Source organism: Neomonachus schauinslandi, chromosome 3 (genome assembly GCF_002201575.2).
Source record: "Neomonachus schauinslandi chromosome 3, ASM220157v2, whole genome shotgun sequence".
Lineage (NCBI taxonomy): Eukaryota > Metazoa > Chordata > Mammalia > Carnivora > Phocidae > Neomonachus > Neomonachus schauinslandi.
In genome coordinates this window covers 149,773,182-149,790,104 of record NC_058405.1, presented here as the reverse complement: position 1 = coordinate 149,790,104, position 16,923 = coordinate 149,773,182, and the positions used below count along the sequence as shown (strand labels likewise).

Here is a 16,923-nt window from a genome sequence, read left to right as displayed (position 1 = left end):
TAAGGAAAAAAACAGTGTTTATTATAACAATGATTAATTTCATAATTCTTTACTGCCTGATAAACAGTACATTTGGAAACAAGTATAAAAATGCATACAAGAAAAAGAATTTTATATACTTTTAGAGTTGAAAAATGTTTTCAGGTGTAGATAACTTTTTGATTTTCATCCACTTATGACCTACGTATTACAGCTGTAGGCCTTGAAAGATGAAAGAACAGTGTCCAAAGGGTGTAATAGGAAAAAACTCTCAAATACTAACAGTGACTTAACAATGAGTCATATATTTCCTTATTTGGAAACTGAAGACAAACCAGTATTGTTCTTTAATGTTAGGAATTTAGAAAAACTCAAATATCTTTCACTCATTTTAAATAGTCAAGTGAGAAAATGTGAAATTATCATACCTAGAAGTACACTTAATGTAATACCTCCTTTCTTTTAATTCTCTCAAGATTTCATAATTTCCACCAAGCTGCTGAATGGTTACTAGTTTGAAGGAAGCGTCCTGATTCATAAACATCTATCTTAAACTGTATTTTTGGATCAGATTCACATACTTGAGTTACAAATAACAAGTGGTCTAAGTTTCAAAAATACAAGCCACATATTCTAAAGCCCCCACCCCCACATCTCAGCCTACTAGCATTCATTTTGAGTGTTCTCTTATTTTGGGAAACTCATGATAATCTCATTACCTAAATACCATCTGTACCTATTTATCCAAAGAAGCAAAGAACCCTTTAGCAAAAGCCAAGTGTGAAATAATTTTTCTATTTTTTAAAAGTAGGTTAGGACTTAAAAAAGAAAAAAAAGTGAGGTTGATTTGGTTTATTAAAGTCATCTCTTTAACATACTTTCACTTTGATAAAAATACTGACTCAACTTTGTGTGCCATTTAAAAAATTATATTAAAACTAGATTAAAGCATGAAACTAAAATTGGCAACATGTTTTGCCCTTTGTTTTCTATTAATGACAACCATAATAGCCTTTTGGTAGATTCCTCCATTAATTCATGGGTAATGAAAGCATCGAAGTGTGTCTGAATTATAATGCTAAGTGTGTTTTCTAGATGGATTCCTAAGTTCTTGTGAGTCAGTTACTGTATGGCAACAATACATATGACAATTGCAAAAGGATATGCCCAAAATAGATCAAATCACAGATTCTCTGTTACTTAAAGCATTTTGCTAACCAATTTCCTTATTTTAAGCTCCAGTATGCATTGACATCTAAAAGCATTTATTTAAAAAGATGATAGTGAAATTGCTGAAAACAAGATTAATATACAAAAATCAGCCAGTGACAGTAATTTTTTAAAAGGTGGAAAAAAACTTCATTTACAATTATATCCCTTTTAAATCTTATATATTTGCATATTCTCTATTAAACAAAATAAAAGCTTAAATATCTAGAACAGACATTTAATATGTATATATATACTAGGTTTTTTTTTGTTTAATAAAGATTTTTATTTATTTATTTGACAGAGAGACAGCGAGAGAGGGAACACAAGCAGGGGGAGTGGGAGAGGGAGAAGCAGGCTTCCCGCGGAGCAGGGAGCCCGATGTGGGGCTCAATCCCAGGACCCTGGGATCATGACCTGAGTAGAAGGCAGATGCTTAAGGACTGAGCCACCCAGACACCCCATACTACGTAGTTTTTGACCTAAAAAGAAATGTGCAAAACCTATGTGATATGTGAATAAAGAACTATAAAATTACTGACAAATATAAAAGATGTAAATACGTAAATATATATACTATACTACTGTATGGGAGTTTTCGTTATTATAAATATGTCAGTTTTTCCCAAATTAATGGGAGAGAATGGGAGAAGATATTTGCAAATGACATATCAGATAAGGGGCTAGTATCCAAAATCTATGAAGAACTTATCAAACTCAACACCCAAAGAACAAAGAATCCAATCAACAAATGGGCAGAAGACATGAACAGACATTTTTCCAAAGAAGACATCCAAATGGCCAACAACACATGAAAAAGTGCTCAACATCACTCAGCATCAGGGAAATCCAAATCAAAACCTCAATGAGATACCACCTCACACCAGTCAGAATGGCTAAAATCAACAAGTCAGGAAATGACAGATGCTGGCGGGGATGCGGAGAAAGGGGAACCCTCCTACATTGTTGGTGGGAATGCAAGCTGGTGCAGTCACTCTGGAAAACAGTATGGAGGTTCCTCAAAAAGTTGAAAATAGAGCTACCCTACGACCCAGCAATTGCACTACTGGGTATTTACCCCAAAGATACAAATATAGTGATCCAAAGGGGTATGTGCACCCCAATGTTTATAGCAGCAATGTCCACAATAGCCAAACTATGGAAAGAGCCTAGATGTCCAACAGATGAATGGATAAAGACGATGTGGTGTGTACACACACACACACACAGACACACACACACACAGGAATATTATGCAACCATCAAAAAAAACCAAAAAACAACAAAATCTTGCCATTTGCAACAATGTCAATGGAACTAGAGGGTATTATGCTAAGCGAAGTAAGTCAATCAGAGAAAGACAAGTATCATATGATCTCACTGATACGAGGAATTCTGAATCTCAGGAAACAAACTGAGGGTTGCTGGAGGGGTGGGGGGGTGCGGGATATGGGGTGGCTGGGTGATAGACATTGGGGAAGGTACATGCTATGGTGAGCGCTGTGAATTGTGTAAGACTGATGAATCACAGACCTTTACCTCTGAAACAAATAATACATTATATGTTTAAAAAAAAAAAAGAGGTAGTAGGAAGGGAAAAATGAAGGGGGGTAAATCAGAGAGGGAGACAAACCATGAGAGACTCTGGACTCCAGGAAACAAACTGAGGGTTACAGAAGGGAGGGGGGTGGGGGGATGGGTCAGCCTGGTGATGGGTATTAAAGATGAAGCGTGAGATGTTTCCCATCCTTTCTCTTTGAGTCAAACCTGCCATATATTGCACTGTATTTTCGAATTTCCTCCTCTTTGTGTGGATCATCATCACTCATCTCAAAGATGTGACCAATCATTTTGGCCAACTTCTTGTTGGTTTTTAGCAGCTCTTTCACTTCATGCAAGTCACTTTTCGGCAGCGTGGGGGCCATCCGCTCCACACACTCGGCCACAGAGAGCACGGCGGCGGCATGTATTGCATGGAGCACTGGATGTTATATGCAAACAATGAATCATGGAACACTACATCAAAAACTAATGATGTAATGTATGGTGACTAACATAACATAATAAAATTTTAAAAAATAAATTAATTAAAATAAAATAGCCTTTTTAACTTTGAAAATGCATTTATTTGCCAAGCATGTATAGTGGTGTTAGACCCTGAGGATATAAAAATGAATGAGACATTATCTCTGCCTTGAAGAAAACCAAAGTATACTGTGAGGAACAGACTAGTCTACAAATAAGTACAATAAAATGTTGAAGTTACTATGACAGTAGTGTATGTAGGGTAAAAATGGAAAGGAAAGGGAAGGTCATTCTACTTGTGGGAAAACATATCAGAACAGACTTAAGCTTATACTTGCGCTCCATGGTAAAAATGATGCACTGACCAGATGGACTAGAAGAAAAAGGGAATACATGCAAAAGAGGTATGTATGCATTCTTCTACTCAAGGAGAATATTTCTGGATAGAGTGCTACAAATATACAATGATGAGAATTTTAATGCCAAATGTCAAACCCAAACAATTTTCAAACCCATAATAATACTTACAACATTCATCTAATATAATTTTATTGTCTATGCTAGCTGAAAATTACTTTTGAGTTCTGGTCATTTTCTTACACTTTTTTTTCCTAAAATCTACAAAAATGCTATCTATTGATCTATCTACCTATTTATTTAAAAGACAGAGGGGAGGGGCAGAGACATCTTAAGCAGGCTCCAGGCCCAGCGTGGGGCCCTATGCAAGGCTCGATCTCATGACCCTGAGATCATGACCTGAGCCGAAATCAAAAGTCAGATGCTTAACTGACTGAACCATGCAGGCGCCCCAAATGCCCTTTAAATGAATGGTTATAATTGAAAATCCTACTTTATTTTATTTTTTTTTTTAAAGATTTTATTTATTTATTTGAGAGAGAGAATGAGAGAGAGCATGAGAGGGAAGAGGGTCAGAGGGAGAAGCAGACTCCCCGCTGAGCAGGGAGCCCGATGCGGGACTCGATCCCGGGACTCCAGGATCATGACCTGAGCCGAAGGCAGTCGCTTGACCAACTGAGCCACCCAGGCGCCCTCCTATTTTATTTCTTAATTAAAAAACAAACTGCCTTTAAGTGCAAAGACTTTATGCTTTCACTGCTTAAATTCTGACACTTTTCCAAAAGTCACCCTACACTGTAGCTCCAATGCTCAGCACGTTTGAGTTCAACACAAAAACACCCTAACACAAAAAATATGGTCTATTTTCATGAAAGAGTTAATATTTTGCTAACACCTAAAGGTGTTTAGTACTGTTTTCAGGGAGCGCATCTCCTTTGCTGCAAAATATTTCCAAACTTACCTCTAAGAAGCAAAACACACCACATACATACAAAGAAAAACGTGGGCTTTTACCTCATGAAGCGTGAGATGTTTCCCATCCTTTCTCTTTGAGTCAAACCTGCCATATATTGCACTGTATTTTCGAATTTCCTCCTCTTTGTGTGGATCATCATCACTCATCTCAAAGATGTGACCAATCATTTTGGCCAACTTCTTGTTGGTTTTTAGCAGCTCTTTCACTTCATGCAAGTCACTTTTCGGCAGCGTGGGGGCCATCCGCTCCACACACTCGGCCACAGAGAGCGCGGCAGCGGCATCCAGCGCCTCGCTGCTTTCTCTTGGGGAAGCTGGGGAGCCCAGGTCGGCTGGGGAGAGGCTGTGCTCGCTCTCGGTGGCATGGTGGCCTTGCCAGAGTCTGGACTCAGCGACACCGTGCAGCACTAAGCTCCCCACCACGTCGGATTTCCCCTGTCCCAGGCTCTGCACACAGGTGGTGGCAGCGCACTTGGGGATTTTTAAATGAGGTTCCCGGGCATTGCTATTCCTTTCGTAACTGCTGCAGGATATTCCCAGCCACGTTGGTGACCCCTCTGGTAACTTATAGATGGGTATGCTACTGACAGGCAGGGAAGTCAGCGGCTGATTGAAAAGGCCGGGGTTTGTAACCCAGTCTCTCAAAGCCTTCTGTAGCCTTCGAACATGAAGGGGTTTGCTAGCCATGCCCACAAGTGCCATGATTTCCAAGAATTCCTCTTCTCCGGCTTCACAGAGTTGCTGCACATCATCGCCACCTTGTTGAATAAAGGCATCAAAGTAAGAAAGCAGATTGGCTTTTTGTAATATTCTATACAGCTGCAACTCCCCCAGGGTCCTGGGTAAGGCCGCGGCCATTACTGTGGATGGACTTAACCTGCAAGAAGAAGAGAGGAAACACTCATCACACTTGCTCCAAAATTCTTACACCTCCTTGTCAGACACTACAGGATTCACAAATGCAGTACGGGAAGAACAAAAACAAGGCGCATCTGCAAAGCAGCTGTTAAGGAAGCATTCCCCCTCCACAAAAGTTATCTCATTTTCTTCTTCTACCAATCCTAGTGGTCAGTATAATTGTTTCCATTTTAAAGTGAAAAATATAAAGAATATAAGTAATTTGCCTGAAATCTCACAACTGGTTAAGCAGAAGTCTAAGGACTCAAACGAAGGCTCTCAAAGGGCTCTACATCCCGTATTTTTGACTATTCACTTTACTGCTTGCTTCCATGGTATGGAAGGTGAAGCCAAGAATAATCATATTCAGAAGGAGGTAATAAGTATTTTATGCTACCATCTGCCGAATACTTATTTTGCATTAGACAACATGATAAACACTTTACATCTACAGATGGCCCCCAACTTACAGGTTCAACTTAACGCTTTTTCAGCTTTATGATGGTGTGAAAGCCACACGCATTGAGTAGAAACCATACCATTTTGAATTGTGATCTTCTCCTGGGCTAGTGATACTTGTGATGCCAGGTAACAAGAGTGAGCCAAAGCTCCCAGTCAGCCTCACAATTGAGGATAACCACCGATGTGCTTACAATCATTCCGTACCCATACCAAGCGTTGTTTTTCACTTTGAGAACAGTATTCAATAAATTACACGGGATATTCACACTTTACTATAAAATAGGCTTTGTGTTAGATGATTTTGCCCAACTGCAAGGTAAGGTAAGTGTTCTGAGCACATTTAAGGTGGGCTGGGCTAAGCTATCATGATCAGTAAGTTAGGTGCACTAAATGCAACTCATAACATTTTTCAACGTATGATAGGTTTACTGGAATGTAATCCCAACTGTAAGTCAAGACGATCTGTAATCCTGGGGCACCTGGGTGGCTCAGTTGTTATGCATCTGCCTTTGGCTCAGATCATGATCCCAGGGTCCTGAGATCGAGCCCCACATCGGGCTCCCTGCTCAGCGGGAAGCCTGCTTCTCCCTCTCCCACTCCCCCTGCTTGTGTTCCCTCTCTTGCTGTCTCTCTCTCTGTCAAAAAAAAAAAAAAAAATTAAAAAAAAAAAAAAAAAAACTAAAAAAAAAAAAAAAAGATCTGTAATCCTTGCAGCAGCCCTGCGAGACTGGTATAATAATTCCCATTTTATAAAGAAAAGTTAGCGAGATTAGTCTGGTAGGCAGAGGAAAATGGATTTCAGTGTGAATTGGAGGTGAGAAGATAGGTGGTATATTTAAGAACTGAGAAAAAAAGCAGGAAAAATTCGAAGAAATAAATGACAAGATTTGGTGATCACTTAGGTACAAGTGATGAAGGAAAGGAAATGGCTACCATTTTTTGACACTTTTTTGTGAGTCCATGAAGAAAAGAGTAATAGACTGACCATGGGATTACATCTCTGAGAGTCTAAGAACTGCGACAGGCATCGGGGTACAGAAAAAATCAGGATGATGGGACTCTCTTTTAAACATTGGCACTTGGGGGTGCCTGGGTGGCTCAGTCGTTAAGTGTCTGCCTTCGGCTCAGGTCGTGATCAGCGGGAAGCCTGCTTCCTCCTTCTCCCTCTCCCACTCCCCCTTGCTTGTGTTCCTGCTCTCGCTATAAAAAATAAACATTTGGCACCTGAAAATGGCGTAAGGTAGAATGCTTCAATAGATCTGCCCTGCATGCAAAGTAACAGACTGGAATCTCAGTGTGTATAAGGGTTAGAGATAAAGGATGGAGCAGAGGAGGGTGGAAGAGCCCTCCAAAGAAGCAACAGAGAGCCCAAGACAGAGTCAAGGAAGAAACATAATTTTAGGGCCCAATCAAGACCAAGAAGCCTGCTTTTAAAGAGACAGAACAAGACCCAGCAAAGCACTTCTTGACCTCTTAGCAGCCTTTAAAAGTTATTCACAGTTGCCTGGAGACCTCCCACATACGAAGAGGAGTTGGCCAAGTACTTCCATTTAAGAGACACAAACATGTTGTAATCAACTTGTACATTTAGAATTAAAAAGGACCCTGTGGCTCTCTATGTTGAAAATTACAGAAGGGCAAAAGAATATATATGTACATCAGAGGAAAATGGAAGCTCCACTCTTAATTCAAAATAGTACAGAGCAACAGTTAACTGGGAGATAAGGCAAGCAGAGGAATATCAGGAACATCTCTGAAGGCCAGGAGGTCACCAAATCTGGGACTTGTTCTTTATGCCATCAATCAGAATGCTATCAAAATTCTAGTCTCAGTCATCCCATTCAAGGAGAACGTATCTCCCTACAACCCTAAGGACTGACTTCCGGGAAGCCCCATCTTCAGGAACCTCTGTGTCATCCACAATCTGCTCTGATCAACTAGTGACCTCCTCAAATTTTATGGTCCTTATTTTACAAGGGTGTTTCCAGGTGACTTGACGACTTCCCGAGAGATACCAAAAAAAGATTGAATTGGGGAGCAGCAGCTTTCTGCTAGCACCCAGGACCGTCACTTGGAGTGCTAATAAAAAATAAAATTTCCAGGATGCCTGGGTGGCTCAGTTGGTTAAGGGTCTGCCTTCTGCTCAGGTCATGATCCTCCTGGGATCGAGTCCCTTATCAGGTTCCTTGCTCAGCAGGGAGTCTCCTCTTCCTCTGCCTGCCAGAGCACTCCCCCTGCTTGTGCGTGCTCTCTCTCTCTGACAAATAAATAAAATCTTTAAAAAATACAATTTCCCAGGTCACTGAGTTGTATCTTAGGAGACTCCCATGATTTGGCAAATCTGGCAAGCTACACTAGAAGATCCCTATTTAGTATACCTTCTGGGCACCACAAACTCCTACATGTTCCGTGATCATCCAGATTCTTTAAATCTACCTTTAGGTTCAGGCCACTTTACCCCTCTGGATAAAAACATTCTTGCATCTTCTAAATCACCCACAGAGGCTTACCGTCCCACTCCAGGGAGACTCTCCAGGGAGAGTGTGTATCATCCCACTGGACACTAACCCACAAAAAGACAACTCTTGGGAATTATAGACACAAGTTAAAGTCTATATTGAACTGTATTATACCAAATGGAAGGACTTCTAGAAAGTGTCTGAGGGAGGAGAAAGGAAACTTCCTTTCCCATCATACACCTAATGCAAGAGCTTCAAAGGCTTTCAACTCGAGTATAAAAAAAAAATACATATACACATATAACCACACATGTGCGCATGCACACAATCTTTTTTTAAATTCAATTAATTATCATATAATGTATTATTGGTTTCAGAGGTAGAGGTCAGTGATTCATCAGTCAAACCCCGTGTTCACACAATCTTTTTTTTTTTTTTTAGGAGGGCTATAACCTTGCAAGGTTTATGGTGTCATCAATTATCTCATCATATGTGCTCCCCAAAATTATGGAACAGAGGAAAGACTATGTGAAAAAATCTGTAAGAATAGTTTTTGAATCTTTTTATTAGCAATAAGAAAAAAATATGTTAGATAAACATAAAAGAGAAACTTAAGGAGAATTAAAGACCCAAATTTAAGTTTTATTCTTCTAAAATGTCTCTAATTTTGGAAATAATTAATTTCACAATTTTTATCCTTTTCTCATCTTTACCCAGAAAGAAAGGAAACCCCCTAGTTCCTAAGGGGGTAAGAAAGCAGTACCAATAAGAAGGTAGTAATTAGGGTGCCTGGGTGGCTCAGTTGGTTAGGCGGCTGCCTTCGGCTCAGGTCATGATCCTGGAGTCCCGGGATCGAGTCCCGCATCGGGCTCCCTGCTCAGCAGGGAGTCTGCTTCCCCCCCTGACCCTCCCCCCTCTCATGTGCTCTCTCTCTCTCTCTCATTCTCTCTCAAATAAATAAAATCTTTAAAAAAAAAAAAAAAAAAGAAGGTAGTAATTATTATACTATCTCTGTAATGACTGATAGGACCAAGTGTGCATTTCCAAAGTCAAGATACCAGATGAAAGACATAAGTGAGCTAGTCACAGTCCCAAGAGGCTTCTAAGGGCCCAGACTTACTGCTGGGAAAGGAGTTTTCTCCTTAAGCTTTTGCTTTAGGAAAATGTTTCAGTTTCGTACAAAAGCCTGTTGTGATCATTTAAACACCCACCACTTCATACATTAACTTGATTTGATTTAAAAGAAAATTCTTAAAAGATGAGATTTTCTGTTTTTACAAACGCTGTATCTATTCATGCTTCAACATGAAGGTCACATAAATCAAGAGCAAGCCTCTAGCTGCAGCTCTTCACTCTGAAGTAGATAGGAGAAGATGTAACAACAACACTATAAAGAGGTAGCTAATAGTAGAGGTAAATACTCAGTTGAAAACTACTGTTACCTGGCCTTTTCAGGATGCTGTAACAACCATGCTGAGTCTGACCTTTTCATGAATTCCACAGTTAAGAGAAACCAGTTACTAATTTTTACTGCATTCAAAATCCAAACCAAAGACCTGCTACCTATACACAGCAATCTCCACTTGCACCAGCTTAAACACTGCCCAGCCTGGTCAGTTCCAGAGGAAGAGGAATTAAGCAACAATTCGTTCGTTTAAGGCCATTTGTTGTCATTTGTTATCATTTGTTATTCATTAATCTATTTTAAATGGTAATGGTTGTTCCAGAACCTTAAAAAATAAAACAAAACAGAACTGTGCCTCCTAACCGGGTAGGATCAGTCATCTGTCAGATTCAAACTTGCTCAATGAAATAAGGGGTTAGCTTGGCCCAGAAAACTTGACTGGTCAACTCCTATTTTGTCCTTAAACCACAAGGAAGCACTCAATATGCCTATGGGAAGTAAAACTTCTCTGACATTCTCCAAGCTGGGATGTGGGGATTCAGTGTAGGACAGAGGCCTTCACTGCCTCAAACCATTCCAAGAAGCTTCAGTCTACCTTATGGTCCTAGGACTCGATCAAAGCTCTCAAGTAACTACTGAGTTATCACTGGCCTCTCCCTCTAACCTCTCTACAGCTTGACAATGCGCTCTACCTGACTTTGCTAATGGCACACTATGATCTCTTCCCTGCCTTATAAACTCACTTAAAAGCATAACCGAATTCATAGTAGCTGTCATCATTACAGTATACGTATTCTCAATCAACAAATACTAAAAGAAAAAGTAGCAGTGAACATCTGTAATTTTTTAAAGAGTGATCTTCATAATGGACAAGTTTGAGAACCATCAGCACAAATCATTTTTCTGATAATTTTGCATTTCGACTACCACCTGGAGATTGTCAAAATCTCAACTTTTTAAGTCCAAAAGCAAGTATCTATTTTCCTCCCTTCTTCCGGCATCCCAAATCTACTCTTCCCAATGCTCTTCTTTAGTCGCATCACTACTCTTTCATCTTTGTGCTTTCTTCTTCTTCCTCCTTCCTCAAATCTTCATCTCCTTAAGCCACATCGCCATCCTTTTTCTTTCTCTGCCTCAAAAGCACCTAATTCTAGTTTTCACTGCTTCTTGCTTCAACTTTGAAAACAGCTTCCTTACCTTCAATACACCTCCCACTGCAATACCAACTTTATCTTCCTAAAGTACAGGTGTGGCTCTTTACCCACCTGTGCAAATTTCCCCATTGCAAAGAGAAAGATACCCAAACTTCTCCTACAGGCATCCCAGACCCAAACCTATACCTTTCCAGCCTTCTGTCTGATCCCTAACATGGCCCTGTGCTTATGCCAAACAGATACACCGGGCATTCCTTCAATGTGCCTCCCACTTCCCAGCCCCTGTGCCAGGCATACTCCCTCCTGCCCACCTCCACTGGCCTCTTCCATAAAATCTTTCCCACACCCCCTTGGTGTAGGTGTCCTGTCCCTTCTCTGAACCCTTCACTACTTTCTCTCTCATTTTTTTCCCCACTTACTCAAATGATCCTTCGTGGAGAATGAGCTAAGAGGATGAAGGAAGACAAATAAGCAGACACTTAAACACTGTGATAAATGCTATGCTAAGTGTTATACATAAGGAGCCATGGAATAAAGACGCAACCTCACCAGGCTCTGCAGAATAGAGGATATAAGCTCCCTGAGGGTAGAAACTGGGTCTCATTCATCTTCTATCCCCCACTTCCAGCCAAGTGTTCAATGTAGGATAACATCTCTATAAAGGTTGTTGTTGAATGAAACCCAACTTTGAGACAGAATCTGATCAGCAGTCTCCTTTCATATTCCAAAAGGAATGCTCTCTGTGTAAACTGGTGCCCCAATGGTGTCCAAATGACCCATCTCTAGCTACTACTTTTCCTAAAAGCTTTTACATTCTCTCATCCTCAATACTTCTTTCTTATAAGGCTGTATTTGGATTTCCATAACATGGCTATTTTTCCAAAAGACCTAAGGATGTATTCCCAGAACAGGAACTACATGTGATTACTACTATAATATACTTCATGTGTTAGTCCAGTCCCAACACCAGCATTTTAAAAGATCATAAAGATTCTAGGTTTTTTCCTTCTTTGTTCCTGTAAGTTAAAATGCAATATAAGTTATCCACAAATAACAAATATCAAATGGGGGCGCCTGGGTGGCTCAGTCGTTAAGCGTCTGCCTTCGGCTCAGGTCATGATCCCGGGGTCCTGGGATGGAGCCCCGCATCAGGCTCCCTGCTCTGCGGGAAGCCTGCTTCTCCCTCTCCACTCCCCCTGCTTGTGTTCCCTCTCTCGCTGTCTCTCTCTGACAAATAAATTCTTTAAAAAAAACAAAACAAAACAAGTATCAAATGGATTCATAATCACTACTCTTGAATCCTCCTCTTCTTTATGTAGGAAATACACACACACACACACACACACACACAGTATACAAACACTTTTATGAAGTCTGTGGCATTCCAAAGAACAGAGACTCTTCAGGAGTGAGGAGAAAGCAAGGGCAGAATCCCAGTAAGATCTGAATTATTTTTTATGCAAAGGACTATAAATTCCTTCCTCCCAACAGAGCCTGAAATTTTTACTTTAAAACTGTCTAAGTTAACAGCAGCCTCTTACAGATTTATAAAAAATGTGAAAAAAATTTGGGAAGAGTTAGCTCATGAGTCATTTACAGATTAAGGTGAATTAGTTCCACCAGACTGTTTTCCTTTTAACATCTAGATAGAGATCCAGTGCACGCTAAAGGAATGAAAGACAGGGACTGGAAATGGTACGGAAGGAATAAGGAAACTGAGGGCAGAGCCGCATTTAAAGCCTTGGAAGCACCACCAAGTTTGGAAGAAAGGGGCCTGGTGAGAAGGGAGTAGTGGGTACACTACAGGTTGAACCGGAAAAGGTTTATGACAAGCCAGAGGTTGGCTTAGGGAAGGATAAGTCTTAAGCCTAGGAAATGAATTCTTCCAAACTTCTGTCCTAGTGCTAGAACTCAAGCTAAAATAATTAAATATAAAATTCAGCTACATCATGGGTTACTTCAGATTGTAAGAGTTGGTGTTTATATGTTCCAAGTACCAAATAATTTACCTAGACAAATTTATTAGTAAGCATTCAGTGATCTTAAAATATTCAGCATCTTATTACTATCATAGCTATGAGTTAAACATATAGCTCCTAATGAATTAATGGTAATTTGCAGAACTTAAAATGTACCCTCCATTGATTTTTTTCTGAATTCTGAATAAACCTGGAGGAAAAAATGTCTTACAGATCCCTTCACAGGATATGGCTAGAAATTCTTCAATCAACCATCAGACAAGTCATTCAACAAACATTAATGTCCTCTGAGCATGTAGAAGGCGTACTTTTTCCAGAAATTTCTCCTTAAAATTAAATTAACATACTGTGCAAATTAACTGTGCAGCCCTCTAAATACAAGGTATTGGAGAAATGACAATTTGAAAGCTTAATGCCATGTTTTAGCTGTGAGAATTCTGACAAGATGAGGATTACTATTTTTTCCAGCACCAACTTCTCAGATTTCCCACTTGTTTCATTAAGTTTAAGAGAGTATATTCTACTATTGTACTAGTTTTTGAACATGTCAGATCAAAAAGAAAATTTGCATTTAATATCATAACTACTATTCTTCATTCCACTAAAAAGAATGAAAGAAGCAGATAAGATAAAATTAAATCCAAAACAAAGGGGCTAAGAATCTTATATTATGCTTGAAAGGGTATTATTTATTCCTTAATATATTTAATAAACTCCACGATGAAATATGCATATGCAAGACAATTATACATTAGCAGGATCTTAGATTGTTCAAAACATATTATAAAATGCTCGTTTCCGGAGCGCCTGGGTAGCTCAGTCGTTAAGCATCTGCCTTTGGCTCAGGTCATTGGTCCCAGGGTCCTTGGATAGAGTCCCACATCGGGCTCCCTGCTCACTGGGAAGTCTGCTTCTCCCTCTACCCTTCCCCCCTGCTCGTGATCAACAGATGTCTCAATCTCTCTCAAATAAATAAAATCTTAAAAAAAGAAAGCTCATTCCCATGAAAGTAACATAAAACCATATTCATGATGCACATGAACAGCACTAACAAAACAAAAAGACTTCTAATGGGATAGAGGAGGCCCAAGTCTTAGAACAGAGTTTAGGTCAAGAGACACAAAAACTGACACATATCTGTTTCCATCCAACTAACTACCTTTTACTTTAAATATTTAAAGTTCAAGCAACAGATTCTTCAAAGGTCTCTCCCACTTTGTAATACATTTAATTTGTTCTTTCAAAGCATCCACAGTGCAAACCCCCAAAATCTTGAACAATAAACCATTATGTCCTTAAAGTGTGATTAAAATACCAAATACTTTAACTGATTCTCTAACCAGGGGAATGAAAATATATTAACTTCCCTATAGGACGATGGGTGTTATTTACTAGTCACAAAAAGGGAGAATTTTAAATTAATTTAGTCGAGATAATTGATTTAATAATTCTCTAAAAGAAGATGCAAATTACTTATTAAATATATCAAATTATTTATTAGACATATAAACTCACTAAATTTCCTTTTATCAGCTATAGTATTCCTAAGGATTTCTGTCATTTTAATTACATCCACAATTAGCAGGCAAAATGAAATAAAATAAAAAATCTAGAATGCCTCAATGTTTTTATTATTGATTCATTCACATATAACAGGGAATCACCAGAGCCAAGGAATATGAAGCGTTTCCAATACCAGGACAGCATATTAACTTTCGTACAAGATCCTTAACTAATAAAATTAAAACAAGAAACTTTCCAATGGTTCCTTAAAATTATTTTCTTTCAAGACCTAATTGTCCAGCATCCAACACCCAAACAAGAATAAAGAAGGCTGACCTTGCCAGACAGCCATGTATTCCTAAAAGAACCTTTATATGCATATTAATACCCGTAAGGAAAACATAATTTTTAAATTTAAAGGACAATATTAAGATGTCTCAATACTGAAAAATGGAGGAAAATGGATACCCTTGAATCTAAGAGCCACTTTTACTGGCACTAGATTGAAAGCAGTTCTTTTAAGTCTTCAGGAAAATATCAACCTCCACCCCAAAATAAATCCTAAGCATCCCTTTTCTAGTATTTCGTCTTGAAACCCACATATAAATTATGACGTGTCATAATTTGGTATGTCTTACAAGGGAAAATTTTCAAAAAAGTGAAAATCTAAGAAGGTAATTCACTGTGTGCACACTTTTCTAACAAAACAGCCTAGCATTTCCTACGTGACTAATCTATTTTAAATTCCGTTCCTCTGTTCCTATGCAATCTAATATTATCTATTAAAACTGCCAAAATATTTTTAAACAAGATCTGAGAATTTCCCTCTCAGCTTCTGATCTTTGCACTCCTTAAGTTTGCAGACAGTCACTGGCAAACCAACTGGTAGTGACAGGTTACTCCAAATCAACTCTTTCTCAAGAAATTTTATATTGACAGCTACCCCCCAATTTTCCATGCCCGCCGGATCTCAAGGAGTGGGATAAACCTATACGCAAGTCAAAGATTCCTTCTGATCACCTGCTGCAAAGTTGGTATGCAGAACCTATTCGTGCATATTCCAACTCAATTATCCTTTTCCGATCTTAGAACATTTAGGCTTACTTGGAAGTATCGTTTCATATCTTAATTTTGTGAACACTGAGGTTGAAAATCATAAATCTGATTGCACTTTATTTCTCCATGAATACGGTCACACAACTCTGCATCAAGGCTTGTATGTCCCACATGTGTTTGCAAATTCCACACTCGGCCTTAGCGAGCACGAGTCTCTCGCTTCCCTGCACCTTGGTGCCAAGTTTCTGTAAGCCACTTCCAAGCAAAACTCTCCTTCCGCTTTTATAAAACTATATTCAGAAGGAGAGGATACCCAAGACAAAAACTAAGACTGTAAGTGCAACATTTTAATAAAGTAAACAAACCAACAAAAAGATTCTGGCCTTGGGGAAGATAGCTGCAAAACTCGGGGGCCGGCGCGCGCACCCACCACGCACAATACACCACGCAACCCCCGCGCCCCGCGCGACGACCCCAGTTGCGTTAGGAGAATGGACTCGCACCCCCCGGCTTTTTCGGGAGGGAAGACGCGCAACTCAGGCCCGCTGCCCTGCTCGCCCTCTTCTCGCTGCCCCGGCGCACCGAATTACTCTGGGAATCGCCCACACGATCCAGATGCCGCCCTCTCCTTCCGGTGGCGGCCGCGCGGGGCCCGTTCCCCTGGACGCCGGCCCCCGAGTGCCCGCGCGGCCCGGCGTTTCTGCCGCCCCAAGTTCGCCCGCGGCCGCACGAGCGCCAACGCGTCTCGTACTTGGCGTACAGCGAGCAGGTACGTACTCGGCCAGCGGCTGCAGCGGTCTTGGCACGCTCTCCCGCGAGGACGGCTCAGCCCCAACTCCGAAGTGACGGCCCCCAGCTCTCCCTCCTCAGGCGGCTGCGGTGGCCGGGACGCCCCCGCTCCCATCGAGGGGGGAAGGGAAGGTGGTGGGCGCGCTCTCCCTGCTCCCCCCCCAGCTCGGACCCGCCGCTTCTTCCTGCCCGCCAGCCCCGACGGCGCTCCGCTCGGCCGCGTTGGCGGCGGCGGCGGCTCCTCCGGGCTCAGGCGCGCGGGCGGTGGCAGCGGCACCTCCCCCGCCGCGTCCTCCGTCTTCCTCCCTTCCCTTCTCCTCCCGGCGCGCACTGTATCCTCCCCCTCCCCCGCCCGCCTCCGCCGCCTCCACCCCCCGCGCGCTGTCACATTGGGAGATTCCGCTCTTGCTACATTCGCCGCTCCGGCTCCCGCCCACGCGCGGCCGAGTGACGCAGATCCCGGCGTGGGCCGCCGCGGGGCGGGGGCGGGGGCGGGGGCGGCGGCCGCCGGGGCCCGGGCTCGGCCTCTTCCCGCCGCCCCCTCCGCGGAACCCGGAGGGCGGCCCATTCACACGGCAGCTGGGAGGAACCAAGTGGGCGCTCGGGAGGGGGCGGCTCCCGCGAGTCCCGCTCCGGGCGGGGGGAGGGGGCGGGAAGGAGGGAAGCGGGGGTGG

General features: G+C 41.5%; 1 protein-coding gene across 3 annotated transcripts in view; it reads right to left on the bottom strand.

Annotated features, from left to right (window-relative positions):
- Positions 1-16,665, bottom strand: part of NAB1 (NGFI-A binding protein 1) — a 46,848-nt gene extending 30,183 nt beyond the window's left edge. For 2 of the 3 annotated variants that reach the window (XM_021703051.1, XM_021703052.1), the window contains exons 1-2: positions 16,238-16,665; positions 4,585-5,422 (exon numbers count right to left, since the gene is read on the bottom strand). In XM_021703051.1, the coding sequence (XP_021558726.1) occupies positions 4,585-5,403 (819 nt within the window). In that variant the 5' untranslated portion in view covers positions 5,404-5,422; positions 16,238-16,665. Of the gene's footprint in view, positions 1-4,584; positions 5,511-16,237 lie in introns of those variants that run through there. The other variant, XM_044913690.1, reaches the window with a different exon arrangement.
- Between the last annotated feature and the right edge of the window lie 258 nt (positions 16,666-16,923).